Source organism: Malaclemys terrapin, chromosome 2, assembly GCF_027887155.1.
Source record: "Malaclemys terrapin pileata isolate rMalTer1 chromosome 2, rMalTer1.hap1, whole genome shotgun sequence".
Classification (NCBI taxonomy): domain Eukaryota; kingdom Metazoa; phylum Chordata; order Testudines; family Emydidae; genus Malaclemys; species Malaclemys terrapin.
This window is the reverse complement of record NC_071506.1, coordinates 140,220,595-140,240,302: the sequence shown is the minus strand read 5'-3', so window position 1 is coordinate 140,240,302 and position 19,708 is coordinate 140,220,595. Positions and strand designations below refer to the sequence as shown.

General features: G+C 48.5%; 1 protein-coding gene across 1 annotated transcript; it reads left to right on the top strand.

Moving 5' to 3' along the window:
* Nucleotides 1-298: 298 nt before the first annotated feature.
* On the top strand, nucleotides 299-18,946 carry ACTG2 (actin gamma 2, smooth muscle). Its single transcript, XM_054019084.1, has 9 exons — nucleotides 299-366; nucleotides 5,752-5,911; nucleotides 11,243-11,371; nucleotides 12,832-12,942; nucleotides 13,731-13,815; nucleotides 14,782-14,943; nucleotides 15,595-15,786; nucleotides 16,707-16,888; nucleotides 18,694-18,946. The coding sequence occupies exons 2-9, from the start codon at nucleotides 5,786-5,788 to the stop codon at nucleotides 18,835-18,837; spliced, it is 1,131 nt and encodes a 376-aa protein (XP_053875059.1). The 5' UTR covers nucleotides 299-366; nucleotides 5,752-5,785; the 3' UTR covers nucleotides 18,838-18,946.
* Nucleotides 18,947-19,708: the final 762 nt, after the last annotated feature.

The following is a 19,708-nucleotide window of genomic DNA, read 5'->3' as shown; positions in this document are numbered from 1 at the left end:
CTCTCTCCAGGAATTGTAGGTGACTCCACTTCCTTTTTGAATGTAGCTTATAAGGACTTGTGTGGAACTTGTTTATCAAAGTGTAGCATAAAAGGAACAGATTCACTAAGGGGGTGTTGCCTCCCAAATACTCTTGCATACATTTTTCTTATAATAATTAACTGTTCTTGGTTCTACCATGAGTCCGAGGTCAGTATAATGAAATAAAACACCTTATATGGCCATATGGCTAACACACCATCAGTTAGCCTTTTTAGGGGCTCTGTTTAAGGAGGATCCGCCTCTGAGGTTTCATAGTCCGGCTGGTATTTATACCAAAGGCACATCAGAACGCAGTCCCAGAGGAAAGGAACTCTTGTGTACTTGGTGAGTACTGCAAAAGATCTATTCTCTCTTTGCTATCACAAGCCTTGCTAAGGTTCAGAAGGTCCATCTAGGGGCGAGATGGGAATCCTGCAAGAATAACGTTGTTTTAATCGTGTTGCTGTTAAGTCACAGGCTCCAACTGCACCTGCAAACTGCTCCCAGCATGTGCCGTTTGGGGGGACTAGTGAGGAGGCTGTATCAGCAAAAGGGGAAGCAGCTGCATGGTCTCTTTCTTTGATCCTTTTAAATATGCATCATGTAGAGAGAGAAACTCTGGGACGCAGCATAATCTTAGTGTCTGTAGCTTTCAAGCAGAAAAGACTTTGACTGTTGCCATTTTCCTAGAATGCCTGGAGAAGCCAGGCTGCATCTACGTTTTGGGCTGCTGTGATTTGAACGCTCATGTTGTGACAGCTCTGGTTTTGCAATAGGAAAGCTAACACAGCAGCAAAGTGGGCTGCTGTTAGGGCGCATTGTTTACAGCGTGTGTGCATGGCGCTTACAAACAGATGAAAAGACAGGCTGCAGAGCCCTGTCCTGCAAGGTGCTGAGCCCCCTGGATGACACAGGCTTGTGTGACACAGGTGTGGGCCGGAGGGCAACACACACAAATCAGAACTTGGTGGATGGGGAAGAGCGGGGCACTCTCAGTTGTGGGGAAGAAGGGTTATTAATCTTATACATAGATCATTTGAGTTGATCAGTTTTGCCTGTTTCTTATTGGCCACTTGTTCTTAACATGGCTCTATTGTCTTCAGTGGGAACTGAAATTGACATGGCTCAGCAGTAAATGCTGACAGCTTTGTCTCCCCCGCCTCTGGGCTGCATCTTACTGTAGGCGCTGCTCCACGTTGTCTCCAGACAGGAAGTGAAATGTTGGGAGTGGCCTTCTGCAAACCAGGAGTTGGGAAAACTATTTCCATTTTTGGGAAAGCCTGTGATGGAGCCTGTTTGTGTTTCCTCGAGCCCCAGTGTGGTTTAGCTCAGGCTCTGATTCATGCTGATAAAGAATTATGGACATCAGGGACCGTTGCAAACTGGATAAAAGGAAAACTGCCTGTGTTTTTCAGAGAGCTGATACCTGCCTTCATGCCTCTGCGGTCTCTTATAACAGGGAATTGGTCTTGAAGGGGAATAGCAATATTCTCCGGGGAGAAACCGTAGTTGATAGGGCTGTTCAAAGTGGAGAAGTTAACCTCAGGAATGTAGGCTAGAGGCTGGTGCTGGTTTCCACGGAAGCTATTAGGCTTACTCTAGACTGGCACCAGTGTAAATTAAATCAGCATCTAGTCCTCTGTCTTTCAGTGTTCTGGAGGAATAGATCAGTGTTACTGCTGCAGTTAAGGGGGGGGGGGGCATGTTTACCCCACTGATGCTGCCAGGAAGCTGAGGTATTCCTCTCCCTTCTTCCCTCGCAACAGAATTGCCAATACTTTTATTTCTGCTTTGATCCCAAGGGGCTTTTCTAGAGAGATGTAAGGTTAAACGAAAGACAAAGGGTCAGATTCTGCCCTGATTTACAGCCATTTGAAGTCGGATTGGACCAGATTCTGATCTCAATTCCATCAGCATAAATCTAGCATCATTCCTATTGAAGGGGTGGAACTGAAGAGAATCTGACTGACTACAGAAATATTTCACACATGTAGTGTGATTCCAGACCTCACAACATGCATGAATGTCTACAGAGACATATCATACACTACCAGATGCACTGGAGTGTATACATTGCATTGACTGGACACGGGGGGCCTAATTCTGATTACACTTAAGCTAGCATGACTCAGGAGTAACTCATCTGTGACTGGCACAGGTAGATCAGAATCTGGGCTCGCATGCATTATTTTTGACCAATCATGTTAACTTCCTCATGCTTCTCTTTTTACAGTGGATTTTCCATTGGATGCTGGGGTGTAAAATATTATGCTTATTTCATGGGCAGGTCTTTTCCATCAGGGGTCACACTCAAAGCAAACTCTCACTGACTTTAGTGGGAGAGTTGCATGAGTAAGGACTGTAAGATTGATTATTATTTCTAGTCCTGTAGCATCCACCTGGCATTGGCCACACTTGGAGAAAGATGCAGCCCCTGCCTTGGGGATCCTATTAGCTTTGCCACCCTTGGCTATGAATAATGCCTCATGGACAGAGCACTGGTTTGGGACTCAGGATTGCCTCTGTTTCCCCATCTGTGAAATGATTCTTTGTAAATTGCTTTGGGATGGAGGGATGAAAAACGCTACATAAGACTGAGCACAGCATTATTATTGCTATTAACTTTTCTTTTAAAACCAAGCAGGCCCCCAAATTAGATACCCACGATGCATTAATTTAGTGTATCTAGATGATGGATTAGCCTTCTGCTTTAGGGAAGGATGAGCCATTTGGAATCGGTAGGTTTGACAGTAAAAGAGCTAGGACTCTGGCTGGAATTCAGACTGGTTTGATTCATAGATTCTAAGGCCAGGAGGAACCATTCGTTCATCTAGGCTGGCAGGCCAGAGGACTTCATACAGTTTGTAGAAAATCCTCTCCAAATGCTTAAACAGGAGGGATAATTAGCCTGCCACTGGGCCTGAGTAATTCCTTGAACGACTGTTTTCCAGCAGTGGAAGAATGGTCGTGGGTGGGCAAATCCTCAGCTGATGTAAATGGACATTGCTCCATTGGCGCTGTGGATCTGGCCCAGGGATCTTAAAAAGGCCTGAGGGAAGCAGTGAAATGTACATTAGCACGATTCCCCCAGGCTGTCCAGAAATGCTGCTAGGCTGCAAGTCATCTCCTTCCCCCATCTCTTCCGTTGTGGGCTACTCTGCAATGCTACCAGCTGGTCAGGAATCCCCTTCTGTAGGATCCCTTTGTAATGTGAGCTATGCGGTAGGCCTGGCATCCATCACAGGTAACTGCACTGAAGTGAGTGCCATGAGAGAAGACTCAAGCCCTGTATTTCTAATGTGCAGCTGCTTCCTGCTAACACGTTCTTGACCATAACAGCAGTACATTTAAACCAGGCATCTCCAATCTCCCCCCTTTGGCTGCCCATCAAGGGGTCAGCATTATCAAGTCCAGGGCAAATGAGGAAACTAACTCATTAAAAGACAATGAGCTGTTGTATGGCTGGCTTTGTTATTTATATACAAGGGGCCGGATTCTGCTGTGTAATTTCAGAGCAACTCCTCTGACTTAAACTGAGTTATCTGGTTCATAGCACGAGCCCAGAGTCTCCCTGCACTTTGTGGCTGGACACTTTTCTCCTCCAGGTGTGCAGCACTGCACACCTGGCGAGGTGTCAGTTGTACAAACTAATGCGCATGCAATGCAGTTTAAAACAAAATACAAATCACTGGAGCACACACTGACTGATGGACAGACAGGGCCTTGGGCCCATCTCTGGTTATATTGATGCCAATAGTGATGTTATTATGTCTGTGTTTAACATTTACCAATGGGCTGTAGTCAAAAGCCAATTGGGCTTGGAGACTTTTTATATTTCTGCCTGGTCTTGTATCAAAAGAAGCTCCTCCGAAGCTGGGCGGATGTTTAAAACCTATATCCAGCTCCACAGTGGATTATCCCCTCTGAACCTTTGATTTATTTTTTCCTATTGCCAGCTAAGTACATGATGTTAAAACTCCCCCTTTAGCAGGTTCATTTCTAACATCTCTCTGATTCCCAGTCTTCTTGTGGGCCTTGTCTGTCAGACCAAGGACGTTCTCTCATCCAAGCTTCCAACCGTGAGAGCCGGACCCCCCTTGACATTTCATTCACTACATAGCTGCCGTCAGCTGCAGAGTTTGCACCTCCTCATTGAGCTGGGTCCATCTATTATGTCATGGACCACACCTCTTGAAGAGCCTCAACCTATGCTCACATAAGTCAGTGGCAAAACTCCCATTGATTTCTGTAGTGCAGGCCCGATCAGCGTAGGGAGATGCTCAAAAGGAACTTCCTTAAAGGGAACGGTCTGAATCTTACTCTCCCTCCACTGCAACCCCATTGAAGTCCCTGGGATTCAATGGGACTTGCTGCTGCAGCTGAAAGAAGAATTGAGGCTAGTCTCCAAAGAGGATCCGTTGGAGCACCTTTAACAACATGCGCACAGTGCCCCAGTTTACCGTATTTCCTCCACAGCTAGTTTCTGTGATTCGCTCCCGGCCTCTGCAGGAAGGACCAGGACGGCAAATCAAACCTAGGTCTCTTGACTTGGCTTCCAAAGCAGCCCCTAAAAGGTGACTTTTGGGGTGCCTGTTTAGTGCAGGCCTGTGACACCTGTGCTCTGGGCAAGGCCCAGGCATCCTCTCTGCTTCCAAGTGCAACCCAAGGCATTGGCTGCAAGGTTTCGGAGCTGGCTACTTTAGAGGAGGCCTCTCTCCCCATGCTTCACCTCAGCAGCTGAGTCTAACTGAGGTGCTTCTCCTAACAGCTCTTAGGCATGAGCTGCTGAGAGCTGGAGGCAGGGTGACTGCAATGGAAGGCGGTAGAATGCTCCCCCTCTGGTTGGTCGTCAGATCCAGAGTTAAGAACATTACACGTGAGAGTAATTGATCACTGGGCGTGGTGAAGTCTCCATCAGCTGGATTCTTTAAGTCAAGACTGGGTCTCTTTCTAGGAGATCCGCTCTAGGTCAAACCAGAGTTATGGACTAGATGAAGGACTCCCTGGGTGAGGCTTTCTGACCTGTGTTCTGCAGGAAGCCAGGCTAGGTGGTCGTAATGGTCCCTTCTGGCTTGAAAATGCAGCTTTTTGGGTGTGGCGTAAGGCTCATTTCATTTGGCTGAGCCTTTGCCAGAGGGTTCTAACCACTGGTGTAGCCTTTTCGTGACTGAATTTTCTGATTGATGAAAAATCATTTGTTTTATACACCAAGGGGGCCCTGAAGTGACCGACACAGATAAAGCTGAGTGAATATAGACCCAGTGATCTGAATCTCTTATCTCCATCTCACCTGCCTCTGTATGTGACCAAATATATAGTCCGTAGGGTCTTTGCATTCAGTAGGCCAGACCCATAATGGAGGAAAATTGCTGTAACTTCATTGACCTCAGTAGAGCTACATGGATTCGCACCAGCTGAGGCTCCGGCTTCTTGCTTCTTATGTAGCTTTTATGAACTTGCTTTCTCAGTTGAACTCCTTGAAAATGTGGGATTGGATTCTGCTCTCCCCTGTAGCATAGAATCATAGAATATCAGGGTTGGAAGGGACCTCAGGAGGTCATCTAGTCCAACCCCCTGCTCAAAGCAGGACCAATCCCCAACTAAATCACTCTGTTGACTCCTCTGCAGTCAGATGGGTGTAGCTGAGCGTGGCATTCAGTCCAATCCTTGAATAGTCATTCAGAACTGCATGTAATTTTTAACATTTCCCTTCATCTCTGCCTCTTACAGGTGCCTCTGAATTCCAGCATCTCTCAGTTCCGCCATGTGTGAAGAGGAGACCACCGCCTTGGTCTGCGACAATGGCTCCGGGCTGTGCAAGGCTGGCTTTGCCGGCGATGACGCCCCACGCGCTGTCTTCCCATCCATAGTGGGTCGCCCTCGTCACCAGGTTTGTGCAGTACCTCAGTGTCAGTCAACTCCCCCCTTACCCCGGTAAGAAAATGCTGTAGGCCTGAGCCAAGAGGCATGAGGAAGTCCCATTTGAATCCAGGGGAATGCTGCATGGAAAACACTTGCACAATCTGGGCTGGGGTGGACTGAACTCTTTCATGTTCGTTGCATGTTGGGCTTGGACAATACCAGCCTGGTTGGTGACCCAGCCAGTCCATCCTAATCAGGCCCTAAAATCTGATTAATTGTTGGTCCACTTTTATTTTACAGTTCCATGTGTCAAGGGTTAACACAGGATTAATAAGTATTTTGATAAGTGGGTGATGAATTTTTTATAGAGTCCAAGAGGTTAGTGGGTTGCTTATAGCTATCTAAAACATGTTCTGCTGATGTGCTGATAACGATCGCTAGCTCATGCCTAGAATGTGGTTGTAACATCTATGGGCAGGGACTGTCTTTTGGTTCTGTGTTTGTACAGCAATTCGCACCATGGAGGTGGGTCGTGACTAAGACTCCTATGGTAATATGCCTAACAAAGGACAGGCCTGGGAGTCAGGACCCCGGGGTTCCAAGCACTGTGGCAGACTTCGGGCAAGAGGCTGAAGCCAACATTTTTCATAAGCGATCTCTGATTTTTGTGTGCCCCAGTTCTTGAGTGCTGAATTTGACACGTCCCGGGGGCGAGCCAAAGAGGTGCTGGGCACCCGCCACTTCCATTGGCTTTGGCTGCAGTGGTGGGTGGTCAGCAGTTTGGGAAAAAATGGGCTTAAAGGGCCTTGAGTTGGGCCTCCAAAATGAGTGGGATGCTTCTGAGAATGTCCGTAACTGCTCCGTGCCTCAATTTACCCCTTTATAAAATGGGGCTGGGGCTGCCCCGCCTCCTAAGGAGCATTGTGAGGCTTAATTAATGTTAAACCCAAATATATACAGCTAGTCCAGCCCCTCTCGCTGAGACAGGATGAAGTCAACCTAGACCATCCCTGGCAGGTGTTTGCCCAACCTGTTCTTAAAAACCTCCAGTAACGGGGATTCCACAACCTCCCTAGAGAACCTGTTCCAGAGCTTAACTACGATAGAAATGTCACCTGTCCTGTATGCTTCTAGATGCTTCAAAAGGATTGGATATTGCAGGGGATGCAGTTGAGGAATAGGGAAGGGACCTGGGGTGCGGCTAGGGCTGTCAGAAGCTTAGGCCAACCATGGCGGGACCAGGAAAAAGAAGTGGTTCTCTGGAAGTGAATTGTTTTGTAAGCAGTGCTGCGATTGGGGGAATTTGATGGTGTTAGATTTAAATGCCAGCGCCACACTGACTCTGTTCCTTTCAAAGGTTGAATCTCGGATAGTGTCTGGCATGGATTACCAAGGCGGGGCCCGATAACAGTACACTGGTTGTCTGATCCCACTGGGGTTGATAGTAATTCAGCGTCCAGACTCAGAATGTAAAAGGGGGAGGAGCGCTGGGGTTGCTGCGAGAGCTGATTTGGGGGAAGAGAGCACAGTCCTTGGGGAGGAAGATTAAGGACTGTGAGCCTTTGGCCCGTGTGTTCATGAAAGCAAGGAGGATCCAGAAGGAAAGGTCTGCCCAGTGGAAGCCCTTTAAGGAATCTTATTGTTGTAAATTACTTTCTATGTGATACAACTAACTCTCAAGATGTGCACATCAGCCTCTTCCAATTGAACACAGGTCACATAGCCTTTCCCACCCTCAATCCTTCCTTCGTGATCTCCCCCTGCTGCTCTTGTTTTGGCTTAGATCATAAAATCTTTAAGGCAGGGAGTCAGCCTGTTCTTGTTTGTTAATAAAGTACTGTGCACCTGTCTGGCACCATAGAAGTAGCGCCCCATTCTACAGCCACAGAACCTGCTGCAGAATTCGCCCCATGCTCAGATGACACTCCTGGGCTGTGTCCTGCTAGCCTGTCTTTTTCGGCATTATTGGCGTACTTGGGTAAAGTCCGGGGCAAGATAACAGGAGAGTCTGGACAGACACTGGGTATATGATCTCCTCCTGTCTGGAGCCAGAAGCCGACTTGAGACTGCCGTTGTCAGAGTGCTCCAGGATCTGTTTCTCATGATACACAGGATGTTCAATCTTTCTGAAGCATTCAATATAGCTGATCACTGGATTTTGCTTTACCACCTCCAGGGCAGGCTTTAGTCCTAGCTGATAAAACCATCCCGGTGGTAGTGAAACTGGGTAAATCCTCAATGGCCTGAAACTAAGATCATGGACTAGGTTCTGATCTGAAAGCCACTCCAGGTCTCTGCTGATGCCAGTGGAGTTACTGTGAATTTAAAGATGGGGGGATGGGTATGAGGGGGGAATGTTCTGATTTTTCTTTTTAATGGGAGGGCAGTTTTCTAGGATGAGCACGGTACGCTCTCCAGGCAGAGTCACATCCTAGGGGCTGGGTTGGCCCTGGTAACCCAGTCGGTGGTGGTGGTAGCCTCAGTGTGTCTTTGTAACATTGCTTGCCGCGTTCGGCATTCTATCTATGACACTGGCCAGCCTGCAGCTAATGCAGAAAGCTGCAGCCCAAGCGCTGGGCAGAATGCCAGCTGCCGTCAGCCTGCTGCTCCTGCTGGCTGGCTTGGCACATAGATTGAGTCAGGGTTTTACAGCTCTGAGATGGGAGTATCTGTAGAGCTGCTGGTGCCCTGTGTTGCATCTTGCCCTGGGATCTGAGGGAAGAGGGTTTTACACCCAACGTTTGCAGAGCCAAGGCAGCTGCCTCTGATTGTTTAATCTACTTATTGTCACTTAGGCCTGGTCTACACTAACCCCCCAATTTGAACTAAGGTACACAACTTCAGCTATGTGAATAATGTAGCTGAAGTCGACGTACCTTAGTTCGAACTTACCGCGGTCCAGACGCGGCAGGCAGGCTCCCCCGTCGACTCCGCGTACTCCTCGCGCCGAGCAGGATTACCGGAGTCGACAGCGAGCACTTCTGGGTTCGATTTATCACGTCTTGTCTGGACGCGATAAATCGAACCCAGAAGTTCGATTGCCTGCCGCCGAACCAGCACGTAAGTATAGACAAGCCCTTAGCTCCCACTGGCCTCAAAATGCTGGACAGGCATTTAACTAACCACCCCTCACACCTGCTTCCCCGGGGCATTATCTTTATTATCTCCACTTTACAGATGGGAGCAAAGGAGAGGAGACAAATTGCACACTAACCCTGGCTCTGACACAGGTTTGAACCCAAGCCCCTCTTCCATCCTCACACGTGATCCTGGGCCCAGGGGGCCCACACTGAGATTGGTCAATCAGGGCAAACTGCAAAGAATGGAGCAGACAATCCCCCAAACTGGTGGTTATTCTAATAATTAGATTCACCAAGCCAGCAACCAAACAGCTCCTACAATGCCTGACTAGTTACCTAGAAGCCAAAAATACAGTTCCCTTAAAACAATCCAGCCTTGGGCTCCCACCCAGACAGCTAAGTCAAATATGATGAGCATTACTGAAAATCTTGTTCATTATATAAAAAGTTCTACCAATCCCAAAGGACCGGACACATTACCCCCCAGGTCAATAAATATTTCAGATCTTACCCAAATACACGCTTATAGCCAATTCTTATTAACTAAACTAAAATTTATTTAAAAAGAAAAGAGAGAGTATAGGTAAAAAGATCATGATACATACAGGCTTGAATAAAATTCTTAGGTCAGTTTCATAGTAGAGATGGTGAACTTTGGAGTTACAAAGAGTTCTTTCAGAATTAGTTCCATAGGTTATAGTCCAATGTCCAGCTCCAGTCTGGATCACCCTGATATTGGACACCTTAGTCTTGTGACTGGCTCGGGTCAGCAGAGGACTCTGCTACGGGGGGTTAGAGCCTGAGTCCCACTATGACTTGGGTCCAACCCTGTCACTTTGCAGTGTGGACGCAGCTCAAGCCGCAGACCCGAGGCAGAAGGTCTGCCTGGCACAGTACGGACGCTTCAGCACAGCTGTGAGACCCAGGGCCAACAATTGTAAACCCAGGTTTATAATGCAATGTGGACACTCAAGTGCAGGCTTTGAAACACTGAGTCCACAAGCCCGGGTCTGCAGAGTTGAGTTTACAATGTAGGGTGACCTAGAGTGACTAGACAGCAAGTGTGAAAAATAGGGACAGTGGGTGAGAGGTAATAGGAACCTATATAAGAAAAAGCCCCAAAAATCGGGACTGTCCCTATAAAATCGGGACATCTGGTCACCCTAGGGCAGACAGCAAATGTGAAAAATCGGGATGGGGTGGGGGTAGCAGGAGCCTATATAAGAAAAAGACCCAAAAATCAGGACTGTCCCTATAAAATTGTGACATCTGATCACCCTATTACAATGCAGTGTAGACAGATCCATACAGATTAAATGACAATGCCAAGGCTCCATAGCCTGTGGTAAGCCCTGACCCTGTTCTTATAGAAGACGGACAGCAAAACTCCAATTGACCCCCATTGGGAGCAGGCTTGACTCCAGTGTCAGTGCTGGAGTTGGGACTCAGGAGTTCCTGGTGCCCGGCCCCATGTTCAATCCGCTGGACCTTGCTGGTGCTGTATCATTCTGCCAACGCCATGGAAGGTTTTTAATGTTGTTTCATTCCCATGTGTAAAAGCATCAGGGTTGCTGCAAAAGAGGGGTGTTCTAAGGGCCAAATGTATCAGAATCCTAGAATATCAGAGTTGGAAGGGACCTCAGGAGGTATCTAGTCCAACCCCCTGCTCAAAGCAGGACCAATCCCCAACTAAATCATGCCTGATGTAAATCCATGGTAGGTAACAGATGAATTTGGTCATAAAAACGATTATTGATTGGGTCTCATTCTCCGCTGGGCTGTGCTGGTGTGAATCTGGAGTAACTCCAAAGCAGCTCTATGGATTCCGGACTAACCGGCGATCAGGATCTGGCCTTAAACCATTTCTAAGGGCCTGATTCTGATACTGTTGCTACTCCATGGAGGGACGCCTGCCTACACTGTGAATTTGCCCCAATTTCACCCACTGGTACAGCGACATCAGTGTAGACAGGCTGCGCTGCAATTTGGACTGGCACAGCTCACCTAAGTTTCAAGCAGGAATAAACTCCACAGGTGCAAATAGTGGTTGAATAACGCCTTCATCTGGGAATAGTCTCATAGAGCCCATTAGTTTGGCCCTAAGGTCGGACTGAATGAAAACTGAGCAAGAACCTCAGGGTTTGCCCAATATTTCTGCTGCCGACAATGGTACAATAAATAGGCGTATGGATCAGTGTGTGTATCTGAGCTACCGGACAGTTTTCTTCTGCCCCATGGAGGCGAGCTTGGCAGTTAACATCTCCCTTGTTGTTTTCCAGGGTGTGATGGTGGGGATGGGCCAGAAAGACAGTTACGTAGGGGACGAGGCTCAAAGCAAAAGAGGAATCCTTACTCTCAAGTACCCCATCGAACATGGCATCATCACCAACTGGGACGACATGGAGAAGGTAGGGCGGGGAGCTCTTTTTCTCCTTTGGACTCAATCGGCCAAAAAAACCACCAAACTTTCTCCACTGTTATTTTTCAAATGGTTTTGATCATTTGCCTTTAAGAATCCCATTCTTCTGCGGAGTCGAATAGAAAAACCAGTGAGCCAGTCAAGGGTTATTTTAATTTTCCTTTCCTAATTTCAAAACGTACTCGCGTCACTCGCTGGAGATGGTGTTGCAAGTCCCCCGTCTGCGCCTGATCTCGGAGGATGAGTTTAACATCCCCCGCAAGAGAGGCTGGCTCTTTGGCTCAAGCAGTAGCAGCTCGCACTATTCGATCTGGCGGTCCCCAGCGTGTCAGCCAATGACACTTGCATGAATTTTTTATTGTTGGGTCCAACACCGAAGTCCTTCCATTGTACATCAGCTGTGGCCAATGCAAGACTGTTTTCTACAGCATTTACATAACAGCCTCCTCTGTGGGTCATCAGCAAGGGTTGAATCCTTTACCCTTTATCTCCAAACCACAGGCCTCTACTGCTTGAGCTAAAGGAATGACTCCATCAATTGCTGCCAGTAATAGGCTGTTATCCGCCATGGGGGCCAGCCATTAGAGGGGGACATGGCACACTTCATGGGTGTATTACACAGATGCTATAATGATGGCAGCTACAGAAACCTCTCTGATTTTCAGGGCTTTATCCAATCTGCTGCCCCATTCATTGGGGAGATGACTTCACAGACTCGGGAAGTGTTTCCTGACATATAGCCAGTATTCCCCTTTGCTTAATGTTCTCTTATCTCTCCTAGGTGTTCCCCCCTGAACCATCCTAATCAATCCCCCTCATTCCATGTGGCTTACACACCTGTTGGATGGTCATGCCCCCCCCCCACTGTAGACCCCAGCTTGTATTTTAGCCCAGCTGTACCAATTCATTTCCATTTTATTACAAATCAAACCCTCAGTTTTAATTTTAGACCTGGGTGGGTGGATGGAGGTAGGACTGGGTCCCAAAATCTGAGCCCTGTTGACTCTTTGCTTCACTCCTGAGCTGCAGTCTCGTGTCTGCATTCTAGCTGCAGTTTAATTCTGGGCTGAAAGGATTAATGTGGATGAGTCTGGATTTTCCAGCTCAGGCCCATTTCTAGACCGAAGTCTGGTCCATGCAGTGGCTTTACCCAGCATCCAGCATAGCTACACTGCTGCCTACCCCTGGTGTGGACAGGGCAAAGCCACCACATGCACCAGTTGCATTTACATCTGCTTTAAACCGGGGTAAGCTGCGCCAGTGCAAGTTTCAGTTTAGCCACTGTACACGAGCAGTTTGCCCTGGTGCAGTTGCACTGATGGCTGAAACTGGTGCGAATCCCCAGTGCAGACAGACCCATATCCATTCCCTCCATGGAGCCAGTTAGAAGAACTGATCCTTCAGCACGGAGTCTGAGCTACCATTGTTGTTTTGTCTCCTCCGGCCTAGATCTGGCACCACTCTTTCTACAATGAATTACGAGTGGCTCCAGAAGAACACCCCACCCTTCTCACAGAAGCGCCCCTGAACCCCAAGGCGAACCGTGAGAAGATGACCCAGGTAAAACATCAACTTCCGGGAATGTTCCCTCCACTAGTCTCATGGTAGGCACTATCCCATCCGGGGGAAAATCCAACCAGACTGTATACTGGTGGAGGGGGGAGGACTCTTGCTCTTCTGGAGTCCCTGAAAAATCTTTAGTGTGTTGGGATCTGAGAAGCTAGATCCGTAGTTGAAGAGCTTTGCTTTAGCTGCCTGATGTCCAGCCTTTGCTGATATCATTGGTGGAGAAAAATGGTCCACAACTGGTTAGATGGCAAACGCCAACTCGATCCCCTCTCGGAAGTTATATGGAGAAATACAGCTGAGCTGTGGGAGGTGCTGGTCCATCTGTAGAATGGGATGCCCTGAGATCTTACTCTTAGCTATGGGTGAGGTCCCCTAGCCACACCATGCGGAGAATATCCATAACTAGCACACTTGTGGAAGCAGATCCGGAACCCAGAGGTTCTGCTGTTGCAGTGGATGATGTAATTCTCTATTTACCCAGCCAAGCCTCACCCCAGATGGCGGTTGAAGAGTTTGGATACTGAAAACTCAACCTGCGTTCACTGGGCTATTGGGTGCATTGTGGGACCCAACCGCCCCAGGTGTTTCTGTGATGACAGCAGCACGTCTTGCATTTCAGCACCCTCCTATCTCTAGATTGGTGTGTGTATGCACGCACACATTGGACGGCATGCAGAGTCAGCAATGCACTTCGCTATGCATTGCATGTAAATGTGCTGCGTGCATTCCACATCCAGCGATGCACTGACCTTGAACATTTGAATTGGAATTCTTTTCAGATCATGTTTGAAACCTTTAACGTCCCCGCCATGTACGTTGCAATCCAAGCTGTGTTGTCCCTCTATGCGTCTGGCCGTACTACTGGTGAGTAGTTCTCTTCCCTCCTCTTCCACTGATGACGCGTATGTGCTGTCGACTTGATTTTGCAGACGTGCCGGGCACCCACAATTCTCACTAAATTCAGTGGGAGCTGCATTTTCTCAGGACCATTTAAATCCACTACTGGGTAGACGCCCGAACTATTGGTCCGCCTAAATCCTGCTCTTTTGGGGAGCAACTCTGAGATGGAGCAGGGATGCTGGCAGCTGCGTCCCCTATAATAGATCTCCTGATGGCACAGAGTAAGTTTTCTTATAGTAGGCCGGGGGGCTTGGTGCAGCATATATTGCTGCTCCTCCAGGCAAGAGCACGGCATGGCCTAAGCTGCTGCTGGCTAGAACTTGTTAGTGATGTCAGAGTCTGTGTTAGCCAGCTGGGAGGGCAAAGGCAGGCAAACCCTTCCATTTGAACACATCCCCTTGGTGTACAGGCTGGCACGCTTGCCAGGATATCTATCCATGCATCACGAAGTTATTCTAACTTCCTGCTACCATCCCCCTCTTTTACATACCGGAGCAGAGGATTTAGCCCTGCTTGGGGCACAAGTATTTTCAATCAAATGCCCCTCTTTGCCAATCTAAGGTATTTAGATAGGTAGAGATCTGAGGGCCACACACACTTTAACATATTTATCCTCAGATGCCCCCCTGTGAGGCAGGGCAGTGCTGTTATCCCCATTGTACAGACAGGAAATTGAGGCACAGAATGATTTGTTCACACAGGAAGGCTGGGGTAGAACAGGGATTTGAACCTGAGTTTCCCATGTCCTGTGCTAGTGCCCCAACCACTGGACCCTATTTCCTCTCTGAAAAGCTTGGCTTGTTGTGAGGAGTGAATTATGATGTTAATAACTGAGGCACGCATTTCTCTTTGCTCGCTGCACGTAAGAGAGATGCAGGGCCAGCAGATCCATGGACCGTCTTTTAACTCCGCTCTTTCCATTGTCTCCAGGTATCGTTCTGGACTCCGGGGATGGTGTTACTCACAACGTCCCTATCTATGAAGGATATGCTCTGCCCCACGCGATCATGCGTCTTGACCTGGCTGGTCGCGATCTTACGGACTACCTCATGAAGATCCTCACGGAGAGAGGCTACTCTTTCGTCACCACTGGTACGAAGGGGAGCGTTTGGTCTGGTCTCCGTGGGTTTGGCACAGTGACTGGAGAGAAGGTGCCTTCGGTATCTAGAGGGAGTGGGGAAGATTCTGATCGCATTACAGCCACCTCTGTTGTCTGATCACCTCCGTTGTCTCATGAGACAACAGGGGTGGCATTTAATGAGACACTAGCGGGTGACATGAGACTTGTGAGTCGGGGGGCAAAAGGAGGTCATAGATGTGGGACAATATTTAATGACGACACAGTTCTCTGCTGGCAGAGGTTACATCTCATGACATCAGGCCAGACTAAATTTATAAAGTTTAAGGCCAGAAGGGATCATCTAGTCTGACCTTCTGTATATCACAGACCATTCAGTTGTCTCCAGTTACCCCTGTATTGAGCCCAATAACTTGTGTTTGGCTAAAGCATCTTCCAGAAAGGCATCTAGACTTGATTTGCAGACCCCAAGAGACAGAGAATCCACCACTTCCCTGGGTAGCTTGTTCCCCTGGTTAATCAACTTTCACTGTTAAATGAAAATGGGCCCCGTAGTTCTGACAGCTCTGATCCACCACTGCTTGGTGCTCCCCACCCTTGCCCCAGTGGAATGGAGACCGTGTCCCAGCTGCGTAGCTAACAGCGCTTGCTCCTGTCTTCCACAGCCGAACGAGAAATCGTGCGTGACATCAAGGAGAAGCTGTGCTACGTGGCCCTGGACTTCGAAAATGAGATGGCCACAGCTGCCTCTTCCTCCTCCCTAGAGAAGAGCTACGAGCTGCCTGACGGTCAGGTTATCACCATTGGCAACGAGCGTTTCCGTTGCCCGGAAACCCTCTTCCAACCGTCCTTCATTGGTGAGGGTCCATTCCATCCCACCCTCTTTTCATTTAAAGATTCTGCAACTTTCAGATCTGGATCCAGAGTGTGAGGCTGTTTGGATCTGAGGGGTTGGGTAGAGCCCATTTCTAAATATATTCACTGATACGGCGGGAGAGGGGCAAAGGGCGGGTAGGTTGGTTGGGTTATTTATTTTTTCCATCCGTTTAAATACTGGGACAGATGGGATGGGAATATACTAGTAACATCTTCCCCCACCCTTCTACAGTCCATATTTTCCACTGTGGGACTCTCTCTTGTAAATGCTTGAGGCAAATTTAAGAGGGTGCAATTCCTCAGGTGATTGTGGCTTGTTTTCTCTTCTAATTGCCATGAATCGGAGAAAAGGAGGAGGGCCAGACTCTGCTCCTTATGTGGCTTCAAGGCAAATGTCAATGAAAGTGTCACTGGTGTACATGAGAGCAGAGCTTGGCCTTTGGGTTTAATTAGAACCTCTCAGGCTGGGGATAGAAGATGCAGCCATTGCTACACAATAGAGAGTGCATAGATATTATTTGTATTGCTGTGGTGCCTAGGTGCTGTACAAATGCAAAACCAAAAAACAGTCCCTAAAGAGTTCACAATCTAAGTACAGAGGCTGGATTTGCTGCTTGACCCTAGGCCGGTCTGTCACTTATATAAAGCACTGATCACTGTAGTAACTATTCATAGGCCTGTGTAAAGCAACCACCCCACTAGCTAGGTGCACACGAAGATTCAGGTTATAAGGGAAGAAGGTTATGTATGAATTGATGTCCTGATGCACCTCCCATTGCAATCAATGGAGCAACTCCCACAGACTCCAGAGGGAGACGGGTCAGGCTTTGAAGGAAGAAAGGTGCTGGTGAGCAGTCTCTGTCTATGTAACACAACACTGATCATGTGCTGCTTCCCCCAGGCATGGAGTCTGCTGGAATTCATGAGACCACCTACAACTCCATCATGAAGTGTGACATCGACATCCGTAAGGACCTGTACGCCAACAACGTCCTTTCCGGGGGCACCACCATGTACCCTGGGATCGCGGACAGGATGCAAAAGGAAATCACAGCCTTGGCTCCAAGCACAATGAAGATTAAAGTACGTCTTAGTTATTGGCTGCTAGGCAGCGGGTTGGGCGTCTCTCTCCCTACACCAGCGGTTCTCAGGACCCCAAAGTGGGTTGCGACTCCATTAGAGAGCTGGCGTTAGATTTGCTGGGCCCCACCGCCTGGCGTAAAAGCCGAAGCCGGGGGGGTTTCAGGCCTGGATGGTGGGGCTCAGGTTACAGGCTCCCCGCTTTGGCTTTGTCGCCCCCCCCCGCCCTGCCAGAGGCGGCGGGGCCTGGGCAGGCTCAGGCTTCAGTCCCCCATTCTGGGGTTGCGTAGTAATGTTTGTTGTCAGAAGGGGGTCCGGGTGCAATGAAGTTTGAGATCCCCTGCCCTACACGCACCACCTACAACTTGATCATGCAGAGTTACTTCAGAAAAAGTTGGGCAGTAAAACTTTTCCCATTGAGACTAAATCAAAATATCCGTGTAGATCCTTTGTTTTCCCACATTTTGAAGGTTGTCCGGATGACCAGCATTTCACATCCATAATTTGATCCCCTTTGTTCCATTAACTCACACAACTGAGCATGACCCTCTGCTACCTAGGCAGAAGTCACCTTTTATTAACAAAGTAGGACCGTTCTGTGACTCTTTCTCATACAAACTTTCCACTGTGTTCAGTATTGCAGAGCCATGCAGTGCATAGCTTGGCCCAAAAGTTTCTAACTCCAGAAAGCTGCTTGTTAATACTACAGGGGAAGATTTAATATGAAGCAAATAAGGGACTTATTATTATTTGTGAATTGTCTCACCAGAGCCTCTAGAAGCCCTAGTCATGTGGCCTAATCTTGGTTATTGGGTTTGGTAGCCTGTAACATACAGAGGGTCTGACTAGATGATCATAGAATATTAGGGTTGGAAGGGATCTCAGGAGGTCATCTAGTCCCAACCCCCTGCTCAAAGCAGGACTAATCCCCAGACAGATTTTTACCCCAGATCCCTAAATGGCCCCCTCAAGGATTGAACTCATAAGCCTGGGTTTAGCAGGCCAATGCTCAAACCACTGAGCTATCCTTGTCCCCCAGACGGACAGGTGGTCCTGTTTGGCCTTAAACTCTCTGGACCAGGAACCATTTTGCTTGGGGCTGTATAAACACAGACAAAAAGACAGTCCCTGTCCCAAAGAGCCTGTGGTCCTAAAGCCCTTAGAAACTGTGAACAAATTTCTCCTGTAGCTTATATGGAGAAGTAATTACCTACCACTGAGTCCAAGTCTGCACAGGCAGTAACAGAAACTGGTTTGCTTTTTATGGGTCCAATCCTGTGAGGTGGGGCATGCCCTTAGGGCCTGATCCAAAGTCAGGTGGAGTCGGTGAAAAAACTCCCATTGATTTCAATGACCTCTGCATCAGGCCCTCCCCTTGCATTCAGCCCAATGAGAATGGAGGGCGCTCAGCACTTTGCAGAGTCAAACCTGTCTGTCTAAGGCCATGTCCACACTACAACTCCGGTTGTCGCTGTGTTGCTGCACTGTAGATGCTTCCTACACGCCGGAACGGGTTTTTCTGTCACTGTAGTTAATCCATCTCTCCGAGAGGCTGTGGGTACGTCGATGGAAGAGTTCTTCCAGCACCCTAGCCGTGTCTACACTGAGGGTTAGTTCGACCTAACTATGGGGCTCAGGGTATGAAATTTTTCACAGCCCTGAGCGACATAGCTAAGTCAATCTAATTTTTAAGCGTAGACCAGCTCTTAGTCTGTATGTCTAGGTGTCCGTACCATAACTGTGGCTTCTGGAAGTGCACAGCCTTGTTTCACCTTGTAACTGGATCCTGTCTGCAATTGTTTTGACAGATCATCGCCCCCCCTGAACGTAAATACTCCGTCTGGATCGGAGGCTCCATCCTGGCCTCTCTCTCCACCTTCCAGCAGATGTGGATCAGCAAACCGGAATATGATGAGGCTGGCCCTTCCATTGTCCACAGGAAGTGCTTCTAAGGACAGAGCGCCCGTTCTTCAGGACCTCGGGTGCTTCCCGGTTCCTTCTCTCCCTTTGCAATTATTTCTAACCATTTAAAAAGCATTAAAACTTTTTTTTCACGCCTTCCCTGCATGTGGTGCTTTGTTCCCTGCCTTCCCGGCAGGCTGTGGGGCTGCACTTCAATGGGTGATCTTCTTTGTAGGATGGGGGTGGGGGCGGGGGGTTTAAAGCTGCGATCAGAGAATAAGAATGGGTGAACAGCTGCAGGATCTAGCATCCTTGGTGCAGGCCAGAGCCCCAGTTCAGCTGCGCACAATTGCCTTGTAGCATTGTTTGTTTGTCTACCCCTTTGAAGAATTACCTGTTTATCATGACAATACTCCTTTCAAAATTGGCCCATGTCTCCCATTCAGCCTCTTGCTGATGAGGGTGTAATTTCCATATCAAAGTTTGCATGGGTGGCGGTGGGGGCGGGGATTCATAAGGGTCCTTCTAGGGCAGTGTTCCTCAACTAGGGGGGTAGGCCCACCTAGGAAGGAGGACAGAGACCAATTTGGGAGGTCATGGGCCAAAGGAAGTGGGAGGAGGGAAAACTGAATGAGTGATGGTACCCCTAACTTTCCCTCCCTCAGCACACTTTACTGCTGCAGCAGCAAGTAAAACAAACTTCCTTAGGAGGATGTAGGAGAGCTACCAGGGAAGGGGATGGCAGGAAGATTGGGGGGGGGGGGGGGGGAGTTTGACACCAGGAAAAGTGGATGGGACTGGGAGGGTGGGGAGAGGGACCAAGGGAAGGGGAACAAGAAAGAAATGAGAATAAAAGGGAATTTAAAATATATTAGCTATACAGAGCAGCATAGCTGCTGGAACTGGGGGAGTTGGGGGTGC